A 14985-nucleotide genomic window follows, 5' to 3' on the forward strand; every position below is an offset into this window, starting at 1 on the left:
TAAGCAACAAGCAATGTTTAAAAACCAGGTGCATATACAACCAACAAACAGGTCTCACACAGCTGGTAATCATGCAACATGATAAAAAAATCATAATATTTTCTTTTGTGCTTTATAACCTAGCTTGTTTTTCTTGTGTGTTTACGGGTGGAGGTGTAGGACTCTCTCCCATAGGTCTAATGACTAATGATTTCCTCATATAGTTCCCTGAGGTGTCAGGGGACTTGTGTCTCAAACATATTGTGGTTAAATGTCTGGCTTAACAGCACACCAGGAGTATTTTAATAGTTTTTGAGTATTTGAAGAAACTGTAGAACCCCATAGCTATATGTATGTCTTAAATTATACTTGGCAATGACACAATTGCTACATTTTGGGAATGTTTTCCTTTTGAATAGTTTATATATTGAATAATCGTTATTTAAGAGGTGCTGATTGTAGCATTACATCCACATAGAAACACTGGAGCTTAACAGGATAAATATTAAGCAAAATCCTCGATTTACTAGCAATGCAGTGTTTGACTGCACTAGTGAAAGGCAGTCGGGCATCGCTGTTGAAGCCTTTGAGACAAGCTGAAATGAAGGCGTGGGTGAGAGAGGAGATACCACTTCTTTTGCCACAATGCAGAGCAATTTGCTCCCCTCTGCACCTGTGATAGTTCTTTGGTTGCTGTAATTAACTGCATTGTGTGTTTGCTTAGTTAGCCAGTGTTCCTATTAGATATAGTTACTGAAGTATGTAAGTAAGTAGTATGTCCTTATAGTCGTGTTTTTAAGTTCTATGTACATTAAGTTGTGTTGACCTTGTTTCAGTGTGTATTAATTCGAGCGTGATTGTGGTTTTGTTCTAACATGTTTTAGGGTATGCTGGGTGTTTTAGGAAATATTGTTAGCTCTGTTCAACAGTGAAATCTGTGTAAGTGGCAGGCCACTGTTGCTGAGGGAACCATGATGCCCCCTGGGATCGCCATGGAAACACTGCTTCAGACGCCAGCGCCGCCACCGCCTCTTCATTTCATTTTGAACCTGGTAAAAGGTCAGAGGTCAAAACCGATCACATGGATCACACGCCAGCATCTCTACAGCAAAAGACTTTCAAGCTTTTTTTTCCTTTCTTACAATAAGCTCCTCCCCTTAATTATCATTTTCATTAGGAAAGTTTAAATGCGACATCTGACCCTCGTCCAGCACTCCTGCTTTGAAACCGGTCAGCAGATTAAAGTGCGTCAGCAGAGAGAAACACTCACCTCTCCGTTCAGGAAGCAGTATAGCAGTGCTACCATAAAGCCCTGTGCAGCAGAACACACACACACACACACACACACACACACACACATACACACACACACCCCGTCACACTGACATTTCTTAATGTGGACCACAACCTATCTTGCAGGCTACTGCAATGTTAATGCGCAGAACTTGGCAAGCATCAAAGTTTCCACGGATCGACAGAAGTTACGTAAGTTTGATGCGGGTTGCATTCGAGCTCTGACTGCTCCTGTAATATTGCATTACGAATGTGTGTGACCTCCCCATACAATGTAAGCACCTGTGTGGAGGCCATGGCCAGCTCGACCGCGTTCCAAATTTGGAAGGTGAGGATCTCGACTTGATCGGGGAAGAAAGCAAAGAGTGCGTACTGCACACCAAACAGAGACACCAGCAGCAACGTGGATTTGGCCAGCTTTCTTCAAACACACAGAAGATAAAGAGCATCGCAAAAGTAAGTTATGCCGAGCTGCAGAATTCTCCCCATCTGTTCCGTGTCTCTCTCTCTCTCTCTCTCTCTCTCTCTCTCTCTCTCTCTCTCTCTCTCTCTCTCTCTCGAAATGCAGTGTCTCCTACGGTATGTCACTTTTATGTGGTGTTTGAAGCTGTTGTGCGTCACCTTACCTGTGCTTTTTAAACCCATCTTCAAGCATGTCTGGACCGCTCATCTTCCTCACTAACATTCGGATTATTCTTAGGAAAAACACCACGTTTACCTGAATTATACAGAAAAGACTTAGAAATGACTCAGGCATGCTGCAGCTTGTAGTTGGAAACAGATTATATTTTATGTTATCAAATCCTCACGTTCTTGTTAAGATCACCAAAAACTACAGTAATAAAACAGTGTCTGCACATGTTATTGGAATGTATGGCTCTGTGTTCTAAAAGTGGAGCTCATCTGCATGTTTCTTACTATGATGAATAGAATTACAGGAACTCTCAGAATCCACCAGACCCATCCGCTGCCTCTCATCTCCCAACACCTGCACACACCCGCACACACACACATTCTCTTGGTAGTGTGTGTGAATAATGACTTAAACATTAAGTCGTAAACATTAATGACAATCCACTAACCTCTTCAATCAGATTATGACAAACATTTTATTTACTTACATTTAATTGTTTTTAGTATCAAGTCATATAACTATTTTATGAATAATTGAGGGATCATCAACAGCTCAACCCTCCGTTTTATTTCCTGTTGTGCATAATTTGTCACAAATAAATAAATAAATGATTCACGAGTGCATAAAACAAATTCAGTCACCATCTGGGAGCACATTTGGGATGTAGATGAAATGCTAATGTTACTAATGATTGAAACTACGAACCAGCCTTCCTGGGACACATTCAAAGAAGAAGCATACCCCAGAGATGACCTCACACGTTCTCTTTGCAGCATGGTACAATAAAGATCCACCATCACATACTGTTGTAATGCTCAGACTAGAGAAGTTTGTGTTGTATAGCCTTTTCTTAGCAGCTGGACGAGTGTAGTCTGTTTGAGCAATATCATACACCACCTGAAGTTCTAAAAACTTCCAAGAATCTAATCATATCCTCTAGATGTTATAAAAGCCAGTCGGCACAAAGGCAATGCTATTTTCAAAAACAGAGTTGGGTTCAAATGCTTGATGTTTCTTCAAGGTTCAACAGTTGTTATAAATCTGACGTGCAGCACGTCTAGCATGCAGTTCTCCAGTATCTCTTTTATAATGTACAATCATTAATGCGAGTATGTACACGCAGTAAATAAGAGTATCACTGAGGTATTGCCAAAATGAGTATGACTCATACTGAACGTAGCAGTTGCTGAAACTGTCTCTTCAGCAACTGCCTAGATGTTTAGACACTGACTTTATAGTCTGACTGATGACAGCTATACCACAGTGCGTGGGAGAGTGTTATCTTGAGAGAGAGATTAGGCATTCTGAGATAAGGACATGATTAGGATGTTTAGGTGTGTGTGAACGCACCCCTCGTCCTCCTGCAGATATTTGGCCATGCCCCACACGCTGATGATGAGCATGGGTGTGCCTGTGTGGACAGGAGCAGAATCATTGCCTCATTTCAGTCAATAGACACAAGCGCAAAACTGCTCCGAGCTGTGGAAACCTTTGGCCAGGCATGCTCAGATGTCTCTGTGAAATGTTGATCTTCAGAATATAAGACCTACTGGAGAATATAGAGATTAACTGAAGTGGTTTTCATTGCAGTTAATGTTTACATAGCTAGGGATGTGTGCGCATGTGTCTGAGAGATTTCTGTGCAAAAGATAATAAAGAGAGAAATGTGTTTGTGAATGTAAAGAGAGAGTTTGTGTGTGTGTGTGTGTGTGTGTGTGTGTGTGTGTGTGTGTGTGTGTGTGTGTGTGTGTGCGTGTGTGTGTGTGTGTCAGAGATAGCGAGATATACCCCAGCCGAGGCCGATGTACCAGTGCAGGCGTTTTCTTGGGGAGTGTAGGGACAGGTGGATGAAGCTGTGTAGGTAATGACCCTCCACCAGCAACCAGCTGTAGTTGGCCAGGATACAGTAGTTGGAGATCAACACCGCCACCTTGCAACCAGGCTGTCAACACAGTACAGGGACACATTACAGTGCAAAACCTTCTGAGCAAAAACTAGGTTTGGCGTGTGTGTGTGTGTGTGTGTGTGTGTGTGTGTGTGTGTGTGTGTGTGTGTGTGTGTGTGTGTACCGGGTGGGAATCGCAGTGGTAGTAAGCCTGTGAGTTGTGCAGCACTGCATCTTTGATGAAGATGGACGCACCCCTCAGGATGAAGGACAGAAAGAGCTGCATGTGGATGAAGTTACGCGTGCAGTGGAGTTTTCTGAGAGGGCAGAGAACATTCCAGAAGGATTCCATATAACACGGCCCAGTAAAAAACCCTGATACACCTACATGTCTCTAGACCTCTTATGTTTGTGGAGGACAGTCAAACACAAGGCTGTACCTGAACACGCACAGAAGTATGAACGCAATGGTGAGGGAGATCAGGGAGATGCTGTATCCTACTGAATACATGATGCGTATCCCCACAAAGTACTCCTGTGACACCTGCATCTACACAAACACACAACAGTTGATCCCTTAGAGCTCCATTTAGTCTCTTCTCGGGTGGTTTCTCAGTAGTTGATGGAGTCAGTGCTAGAGTTATGTAGTCAAACAGAATTTGTAGCCATTAAATTTACTCCCTTATATTTTAGTTGCCTCATTAAATCCGATGCAGTGAATGCATTTTTAGTTGTGGGCTTTTTATATGAGGAATACTACAGGGAATGATTTCAGTGCCAACCTAAACTTATCTTCAGCCTTCCTCTTAAATGCTCCTCTTTCTCTGACTTTCTCTCTTTTCGCTCAGTTTTAAAATTACTCTGAAGTAAGTAACAATTGTACAATTGATGACATTAAAAGGGAATGAGAATTTTAATGAATGAGCATTCAAACAAACCCACCAATGGTATATCACTACCCACCACATTCAAATAAAGAGCTGTGAATTGTCTATGGATAACGATAAGACTGCAAACATTGTTTTATTTTTATCAGGACTTATCATATCGTGGAAATGACCGCAGTTATTAAAGTGTGTTTTGCATGCGCATCAGCGGTATATTACAGTTCCAGTTTGGTGGTCTCTATGCCCTATAATGTGATGCAGAATGGATCATACTGTGGGGACATGAAGTGTGTCGTTCAGAGTGTATCCGCACGCCAGCTCGTACGGAGGGACGGGCTCTGACCAGCCACTCTCCGTACACCTCCTGCCCACACCCCCTGTGGAGAAGCCAATAACAGCTGTGGATAAACAATCCATATGATTAAAAAGTAATCAAGGGTGTGTCTGCCTTCCTTTCAGTGCTTGTGCATCTCATTTCATAGCAAGCGACAATGTGCACGTAGAGCATCTCACATAGAGCATCTCACTTAGAACATCTCACGTAGAGCATCTCACATAGAGCATCTCATGTAGAGCATCTCACGTAGAGCATCTCACATAGAACATCTCACGTAGAGCATCTCCTCAGCTTTTTTTTTTTTTTTTACCGAAGACACATTTTCAAGCAAGTTATTTATAGGCCTGTATGGCAGATTCGCCTTGATAGATCAGTGTGGAGCTGACCTTTAATCCTAAGAAATGGGGGACAGGGTTGGGTGACGGTCTCTCCCACCTGGGCATGAGGCCAACAGTTCAGATGATCCCATAATGCACTGCAGCCTGCAGGGAACAATGAAAGGGGATGAGCTTCGTGCCAGGTGTACGCATCTGTCTGTGTGGCCAATTTGCTTTTCCTAAATAAATGTAAAAACTTTCAGAGACAGTTGATGAGAAATATGTATAACATTGTCATTAATTTTCACAAGAAATACAACATCTAGATCAAAAAGATGTTAGGTCTGTGAAGACATACCGTTCTTTTGAAATAGACCCAAATGTCTCCCTGCTGAGACTTTTCTGTTCACTCTAGTACTTGGGTCTAATTCTGCAGGTCATTAGCAATAATGTGATAATGGATAATGTGAACGTAATGGTCTCCTCTTACAGTGGCTGTAATTGAGTAAACCAGGAGTCTATAGAATCAGTCAGGAGAGATCAGGAGCTGTGTACACACACTCAGTATCAATCAGGATCAGTCAGGAGAGATCAGGAGCTGTGTACACACACTCAGTATCAATCAGGATCAGTCAGGAGACAGAGTGGCCCCTCCATTCTGCTGATGAATGTTTTCCTCTTAAAGACTACAATCACCACGCAGCCTGTCAGTACCTCCTCTTGTTCTGCTGTGGTTGACTGATGAATGGTAGGAAGGCATGGTTACCTTGTATGTTCCCTTCACACAGGGTGAAAGCAATCTGGCTCATTGTATCATGTGAAATATGTCATGATAGAGTAGTGCATGATAGTACAGCATACTGGTAAGTAAGGTCTGGGCTGCACTTTAGTGTTTCGATGTGCTTGTGTGGTACTAATGGCTCCATTAATGCATTACTGATAGTCCTAGAAAGTCCAGACTTGTTTTTGAAATCAGTTCAGCTCAGAATCACAACACTTGTCAATCGCTCTAGTTGCAGACATGATCGGTATACTACGATCTGAATTTGTCCTACAACATTGTGAGCTCTGACAGAAAATTGACTCTGAGCCAGTGTTAGTCTTTGTGGGAACTGCCTGAGGTGCAGGGAGATACATGTGTAAATCTGATAACATTGTGATTTATGCTAGACAGCGTGGAAGCCATTTACCATACTTCCCTATCATACGATTTTACAGCTTTCAAAGGAACCAAGATAAACCATAATCAGTTTGTTTGTCCACACGCAAATACACACAAACATAAATGCAAGTGGTCAAAAATGGATTCATTGTCCAGGTATGACCAGTACATGAATGAACAGGTCTGTGTGCCCACTCTCTGGACCTTACAATTCACGTTCTCCTGCCCACTTGCCCTGTGTGTGTTTAAGGGAGACATGGGACGTGAGACCAAGAGGTGCCATGCCTGAAGAGTCCGAGTGTGTGAGGTTATCTTGGTAGATGATATTCTTGCAGTTCTCTTCATCCCTGAGCCAGAGGATCTCTGGATCACAGTCTGAGGAGATGGCGTTCGCCTGTGGGCAGGGACGGACATACACACTGCCATCGACTCAGTGAGCTTGGACTTGGACAGTCTATGATAACGTTTTAACTGTAGACTTTTAACTGTAGTCTTTTCAAATGTAATTGAATAAAATTCAATCAATCGAAAATTTCTCACTATGTTGGAAGGCAGGTTCAAGAGAAATGTCTTAAAACAATAAAAATATCTGCAATGTAAAGACAAGTAAAAAGATCTAGAAATAAGATTTAAAATCTTAGAAGAGCCTTATATATTTCTCTCTCTCTCTCTGAGAGAGAGGGAGAGAGAGATAGAGAGAGGGAGGGAGGGATGGAGGGGATGAGAGATAGTATATCTAGAATATATAGTAGGGCCGTCTACATTCACAGTTAGGTAAGACTGTGTATAATGTAGACGGTCCTCGTTCACTAGATCTGTATACTGTCTTGGCATTTATTTGAAACTTTCAGATCAAAGTTCATTCAGCCGTGCGAGTTAATTAGTGGCTTCTTTCTAGACAATTCAAAGTCTGTGTGCGCCCAAGAGTCAAAGCTGAACTAAATCGGCCTCTAATTGCTTGTTTTAATAATGACCTCCGACGTGAACAAAACATAGATGGCCTTTACTTGCCAAATGAAATATAGGCCAATGTTAACAAGAATTATGAAAAACTGAGTTTGATTGTATTTAGCAGATCTATATAAACTTATGGCCTCAAACGTATCTTTACGAGTGAGTTTTAAATGCTGATTTCTTTTTTTTCCACATTATAGCCAAAGGCTGTCAGAGAAAAAGTAGCGTGTTGTAAATCTACATCATTCCGAATAAATTAAGAAAGTAATACAGAACCAGATAACACTGATCTACTCAAAGGTAAGCAAAATCTTTGTTAAAAAATGTTTAATTTTTGTTTTTAACCCAATTGATTATGCACTTGGGATTATGTAGTAACGCATACATACAGAACAGTCATATACTGTGCGCACTGAAAAACGTAACTAGCCATTTCAAAACGGTTAGTGCAGTTTCTGTTGTGTTAATACCGTTATATAGTTAACAATAGCCGTATTGCGCAAAATGCCCCTTATAAAATAACTACTTTTGAACTCACGTGTGAATATAAAGCGAAGAAAGCCGCCAATGCAGCTTTGTGTGCGTCCAAAAACCTCATGAAGAAATAAAGGATGAGCCCGTCTGTGCGCTGTCAGATGTCAAATTTGACTTCTATTAATAAACATCTTTTCTCTAACATCGGCGTGCACATCCCTTACAGTATAAGGTGCATGCGTGTGCGCGCCAAACATCTGTCCAGGTAGGTAGTGAATACATCCCACACTGACGCAGAATTCAAAGGTGTCAATAGGGTAAAGTATCCAGATGTCGGTGAAAGCCGTGTAATAAGATCAAATTCTTTACTCACATTCTTTAAATTGATTCGAAACGACTTTAAAAGTAGCAGTGAAGTTGTCCGCACTGAACTGTCCAAAGTATCCAACCGAAGCTACCCAACAGCGGACGCTTTAAGTAACAAAATATAAAGCCCCGCATTATTAGATTTACCACAGAATGATGTTATATATGGCCAAGTGTATATACTACACAGGCCAAGTGGCTTCCCATTGCTCTGTTTCTCACAGCACACCACACCCCTCCCTCGCTTTTCTCTAACGTCAGATCTAAAAAAACTTGCACTGTGATTGATTATACGGTTCCCAATTTCCCTAAACATCCTTCACAATTTATGTTACACCGTATAAGACAGAAAGAAACAGAAAAGTAAAAAAATACTACTATGACTTATCATTCTGTCTTATAATGACTTGAACCTGCTATTATCTGGACCTGCATTGTGAAATCTGCTGTGTTAGAGTGACTAAGGTGGCATCTGATGTCTGCCATTCAATATGCTTTAGAATGTTTGTTGTAGACCCAAAGTCTAGCACAATAACACCAGATGGTTTCCTTTGTTATCTGACTCATCCCTACATTTCATATTTTGAGCCACATTTTTTTCCCCACAAAATGTTTAGCGTGGACATACTGGCTCTCTGTCTGGGCACATTTCTGTCTCAGTTTAGATCCTCAACTCATCATTTAACATCCAATCAGAATCCCAGTTGTTTTGATTTCTGGCATCCATAGAGAAGCAACAAAATCTACTCTCTGTCTTGTGTGTCTTACTCTCTCTCTGATAAGGTCCTCAGTTAGATTGATCTGTGAATTTATAACCCATTTGACGCAATACTGTTACTGTTGTGCAACGCTGCATATAAACTATACTCTTTTTGTTCAATGTGAGTGGTGTTCAGGAGTGAAGTCTGGACACACTGGTGTTCAGGAGTGAAGTCTGGACACACTGGTTCCAGAACGACCACAGCAGATTGTGTAAACGTTACCTGTCTGTTCTACACATCTCCCCGTGATCAATAGGCCATTAATCTCCTCACCTGATAACAGTTATTCTCACCAGAGGAATCACTCTCTTTCTTTCTCTCTTTCTCTTTTTTGTCGCTTTCTGTGTATGAATGTGACAGAGTGGGTTCTTACTACACAGCACACAGTTACACACTACCTGGACAGGCAGTCATGAATCTGTCAGGGGCATGAAAGCCTTTCTCGCTTCCTCACCCCTTTGGAAGAGCTGAAGCCAGTCTGTGACTGATGACCAGTCGATGCTAAAACACACTAGTGTTTACAGATGAACTTCTGAGGGAATACAAAACAGGACACATTATATCTGACATTATCAATTATCTTCACTACACATAGACAGAGAAAAACTTTATCTATGCTGTACAATACTATTACACCAGTTAAAAGGAACGGTTTAAGAAACACCTTTAAACAGAGTTTTCAAAATGCTGCAATCATATTTTGCAGCATATGCAATGCAGAATACAGGAGCCATTTTTCTGTCTCCGTAGGGTACAAACAGTTCATGATGTTAGATACTACAGGTCCTGTTTTAAAGCAGGTAAATTATACAACTGGTTACTATAAAAGATAGCTCAGGACTTGTGCACTTTAAAAGGTGTCTTGGTGTCATATATATTTAGTGTCGCAGATGTCTAAGGGGATGTTTTTGTAGTCTGAGTCTGTCTTGTGTGTTTGGGGCTACATTTAAGAGAAGGAAACGAGTTATGGGTGCTGCCTGCAGGAGGAAGAACTATATTTCATCCTTAGCAGTGTTTAACAACACACACACAAATGCTCATAGACTTTGGCTTCAGGCAGTACACTCACATTTCATTTGTCCTCAGCTATGGTATTCACTGTGGCAGAATGTTTCTGTTACTTCTGTAGCAAAATCTGCAACAGCTCAATGCAGTCACAGACAGACGTGGACACACGTTCATACAAATGCTGGTAACACACCCACACAGACGCTTCCACGCACACAGCAGCATTCTGCCCCACAAGTTAACGTGAGATAAAAGTACTCCAGAACACAAAGACAATACAACCCTGGAGTCACGTCAGGAGTATGTTTCAAATATTTATCTTGCATTCTATTAAAAGGTCAAAGAGAGACCCTCGAATTGCAGAGAAGTCCTCATTATTTTTGAAAGCATGTGATGAATTATTTGTTGAATATTTTTATGAGCGGAAGATGTGAAAGATGGAAGGATGTTTATGAACATTCCTCTTGTTTTCCTACAGGGCCAAATGAGAATGTTTTTTTTCAGAGCTCATTGGGCTGTGCTATTTGCAGATCCTAATTGAATCCAGCCACTCTGTATACTGAGGCTTTCTGTATGTTGTCTTTTGGCGATTAGGAATGACCTCACAAAAGCCCAGCAGCAGCGCCGCATTATTCACTGTTTTATGTTTCTTTCTGGTACCAGCCAATAGAACATAGTTTACAGTGCTGTTAAACGAGGCCGGTGCGGCTAGTCGTGCTTGACGGACCTTCACCAAGACAACGACAGACAACACAAATCGATCTTTCGCAACTGATAAGACTTGGTGTCCGGCTTGGAGCGAGCGCGCTGTTTGCACATTTCCAGATAGCAGCTCATTTGCCATCTGAAGGTCACTGACATGGAATGGTAGCCGCAGCAGCGGCCACTTCCTGATTTCTGTGTTCCCATTTTTGGGTTCGTATTACTGGGAAAAGAGTTCTCAGTGAAGAGTCCTCAGACCAGGCCCAGGGTTGTGGACAGTATGGACATGTATTGATGTTTTGCATGCTAGCATTTGATTGGTGAGGTGAGGTGAAGGTGAGTTGGCTATCTGATGGTTCATGTCACATGCAAATATTAAACAAACTGCCAGACACACAAGAGTTGTGAGCTGATCAGTATACTGCCAGTGATGTGTCAGTCCAGACCTCATACCTCAGTCCAAACCTCATACCTGAGCCCATACCTCATACCTGAGTCCATACCTCATACCTCATACCTCAGTCCATACCTCATACCTCAGTCCAAACCTCATACCTCAGTCCAAACCTCATACCTCATTCCAGTCCTCATACCTCAGTCCATACCTCATACCTCATTCCAGTCCTCATACCTGAGTCCATACCTCATACCTCAGTCCAAACCTCATACCTCAGTCCAAACCTCATACCTCAGTCCAAGTGAGGACGTTTAGTAAATGTAACCTTTGAAAGTTCATACATTTGATCATGAGTTTATTTAGGAAAAAAATGTTACAGTAAAACAAGTTTCATTACACCTCTCTCACTCAGTACTTAACATTGCCTTCAAAAATAAATAATGTTTTTTATTCATCAATGCATATTTTTTTCATTTTCCTATTAATTGTTTACCAATGCATTATATATTTTGCAGTGTATACACATAACAGATATGAATTATGTAATGGATACAATGTATGTGGCAGGGGTAGAGAGGTAGTTGTCTCCCTACAAACGCTGAGGTCTTGGGCAGTACCGTCCTTACATGGTTTGCACACTCAGTGTTTACAGAGTTCTTCTACTTGTGCACTGCCACTACTTAACTCTTGAATCAATTCTTTGTGTTATGAATTTTTTCCTTTGCTGGAACACAAAGTTTTTTTTCACATTTTCTTACTTGAGTATCATCATCCTTCCCCTGGCTTTGTTTAATTGAAGTCCTGACTAAAGAGATATGAATTAAGCTTTTAGAGTGCAAATATTTACTGTTTTATCTCTGTATGTGTCACTGACTTCAGAGTATTGCTCATCACCACATAATGTAAATCCTTTAATATAATCCATGTAAGCATCAAACTAGTTTCACCAAAAATAGTCACGAAAGTCGTAGATACATGGATTGCCAGTGTAATGGAATGAGTGTAACACACTACCAAGATGAGCCAGATTCATTTCTTGAATCTTATCTTGAGCTTTTTATGCAACGTGATCACTACAATGGACAGATATCCTGCAGCCATTCACAATCATTTAATTTGCATTGCTCTGTGAGAACCACAAAGTGACGAATTCCCTTGAGCCTTGATTATGACACTTCTTTTTATGTATCATTGTCTATTTGAGTTATGACATTCAAAATAGCAGTGGGAACAGGACACCCACCGGGTGGATCAGGAAGATGAACCTCCTCACTGAGCGCTAGGGTATTGCTGACTTCCAGTCTAAGATACACAGAAAGGTCAAACAGAAAACTGTTAAAAAAATAAAAGGCATTCTTTTTCCAGTTTTGTTTGCATATTATTGCTGTTGATTTTCTTTTACTGAAAACAAAATCTGTTCACTATAGTGAACACTATGAATTAAAGGGTCTGTATTTCCATACATCAGTATTTTCACGTTTTGTTGAAAATATTGATCTTGTTTTCACTTTGATATTTTAACTATGTAAATAGTTAAAATAGGCTAAGAGGCCTATGAGAGACTGAGTTTACGAGGTTACTGAGAGATGAAATAGCCTGTGTGTGTGTGTGTGTGTGTGTGTGTAGTGCTTGTATATGTCAGAGAGAAGTATTACATTTGTATTATAGCCATCATCTATCATGCTAAGCTATCATGAAGCTAAATAACACTAACTGAATACAATTTATTAATCACGTTTTTGAGGTTACATTTATTAAATTATTTGTAATGGGTGAAATAATTAAAACAGCATTATAATATATCTCAATGTTAGCTCCCATAAAAAGGTTAAACAAGTTTTAGTTATTAACTCTTAGGAGTTGTTAATTTTGGGACAATGATTAATTATAACATTGTGATTTATTATTGAAGATTAAAGGTTTTGAATGTATATTTTATGCTGCTCTAATACAGTAACATGCAATTGAAAACATGTAATGAATAATTATTCAAAAGAGAAATGTGAGAACTTAAAAAAAAAAGATCTTGGACAAATGTACATTACATCATTTTACCTGTAACACTCTAGGTGTTATGGGAATAGGAGACAGGGAAGTGCTGAGAGGAGTGAGATTAAGGGCAAATCCATTATAGTAGAGTCAGTGACACAGTTACTGACTCACAGTCTAAGAGTAGTCACTGACACAGTCACTGACTCAGTCTAAGAGTAGTCACTGACACAGTTACTGACTCAGACTAAGAGTAGTCACTGACACAGTCACTGACTCACAGTCTAAGAGTAGTCACTGACACAGTTACTGACTCACAGTCTAAGAGTAGTCACTGACACAGTCACTGACTCACAGTCTAAGAGTAGTCAGTGACACAGTTACTGACTCACAGTCTAAGAGTAGTCACTGACACAGTCTAAGGTTGCAAAGCCAAATGGAGTCATTATGAACACACAAAACAACAAAAGGCAGGCTAAACAGAAAAACAATGGAAATAGCTATAGACTACAGAAGGACAGACATGTGCAAATAAACAGATCATAACCAGGATAAGAAATACCAGAAAATACACACTGGCTGTAGAGAAACAAAGAAGACAGTAGGCATAACACTGGGTTTAAACACAAGACCAAATGACAGACCAAACAACACACAGCTGGGAACAATAACGAGAGGCGGAGTTACAAAGTACAAGGGTGTGGCAGGCTGAACTATACACAACTTCACATGGAACACCAAAACAAGGAAGTAACACATTAGTTCTCAGTAAGAACATGATTGAGGGGAGGGATCATTCATTACATCACCCTTCTTGAGAATATTAGAACATCATTTTGATTCCTTCATGATTCATTTAGTATGGAGAGTCAATAACCTTGACAACATATTTGTTACATTAAAAATGCACGTTGTTTCTCTTTCATAAGTAAACTGAAACCTAGATGTTTTCAATACTGACTGACTATAATTTTTTTTGTTGTGTGCAGAAATCAGATACTCCAAATCTCTACTTCTGTAGTATCTTACTCACCTGCTTCTCCCTATACCATGGAGCCAGGCGAGATACACAAATGCACGCAGGCTTCATTAGATGTTTCACCCAAGTCAGGCTGAACTCAGTCAAGTAATACACAATGTCTTGGAGTAAACACTGAAGACAAAGCTAGAAAAATCAGCAGACAACATGGGATTAACAGACCACGTGGGACCTTCACAACCCCAAAAAGAACAAATAAGGTAGCACGAGGAACGAAACATATCACTGGTACGCACAATAAGGGGAAGGGAGTATTAGATAGAAGACTCGGCATATAGAAAAGTGAGAAAAGGGATAAAAGCAACAAACCAACGTGGTGCTATTGCCATGGGAACCACAATGCTAAAGGAGGTGAAACCGTCTCCAAACAAAACAAACATCACTGAATGTAAAGGTCACACATTTACATCCGACACAGAATATCAACATATTTTAATAAGGAAGGCAACAAATATAAATATGTTGCTCCAATGTAATCAGTCTACCACTGTAATTACTCATTGTTTATTTGGTATTTACTGTATGGATGATGTGGTATTAAATGGAGTCCTTGAGTCAGGGGTGCACCCTCATGGAGCACACACGGTCCCTGGAGGAGTGCGCACCGGTCCGGGGAGGGCACGCAGTGGGACGCAATGGCAGCAGCTTCCTCTGTTTCCTGATCCAGTAGTGGGGGGGGGGGGGGGGCACTCTCCTCTCTCCACACCGTCCTCCTCCCCCGCCCTCCCCCCACAGCTGGGGAAGGGGCCTGGAGTGACTCCTCTCCCTCTGAGGAACGTGAGAGGTTGTACCAGTCCCGGA

At 40.9% G+C, this 14985-nt stretch overlaps 1 protein-coding gene and 1 long non-coding RNA gene across 2 annotated transcripts; both read right to left on the minus strand.

Annotated features, from left to right (window-relative positions):
- Nucleotides 1-878: 878 nt before the first annotated feature.
- Nucleotides 879-8502, minus strand: sctr (secretin receptor). Its single transcript, XM_077002887.1, has 14 exons — nucleotides 8296-8502; nucleotides 7987-8076; nucleotides 6765-6888; nucleotides 5402-5497; nucleotides 4952-5055; nucleotides 4232-4341; nucleotides 3976-4108; nucleotides 3695-3848; nucleotides 3257-3317; nucleotides 2191-2260; nucleotides 1899-1990; nucleotides 1555-1693; nucleotides 1250-1291; nucleotides 879-1028 (listed from the first exon to the last, which is right to left on the minus strand). Exons 2-14 carry the CDS (start codon nucleotides 8044-8046, stop codon nucleotides 879-881), a joined length of 1335 nt encoding a protein of 444 aa, XP_076859002.1. The 5' UTR covers nucleotides 8047-8076; nucleotides 8296-8502.
- A 3683-nt stretch (nucleotides 8503-12185) lies between these two features.
- Nucleotides 12186-14469, minus strand: LOC143511627 (uncharacterized). The gene is made up of 3 exons (XR_013130200.1): nucleotides 14421-14469; nucleotides 14179-14310; nucleotides 12186-12458 (listed from the first exon to the last, which is right to left on the minus strand). It is a non-coding gene; the product is annotated as an uncharacterized LOC143511627 (long non-coding RNA).
- Between the last annotated feature and the right edge of the window lie 516 nt (nucleotides 14470-14985).

This window comes from Brachyhypopomus gauderio, chromosome 4 (assembly GCF_052324685.1).
Source record: "Brachyhypopomus gauderio isolate BG-103 chromosome 4, BGAUD_0.2, whole genome shotgun sequence".
In the NCBI taxonomy this organism is placed as follows: domain Eukaryota; kingdom Metazoa; phylum Chordata; class Actinopteri; order Gymnotiformes; family Hypopomidae; genus Brachyhypopomus; species Brachyhypopomus gauderio.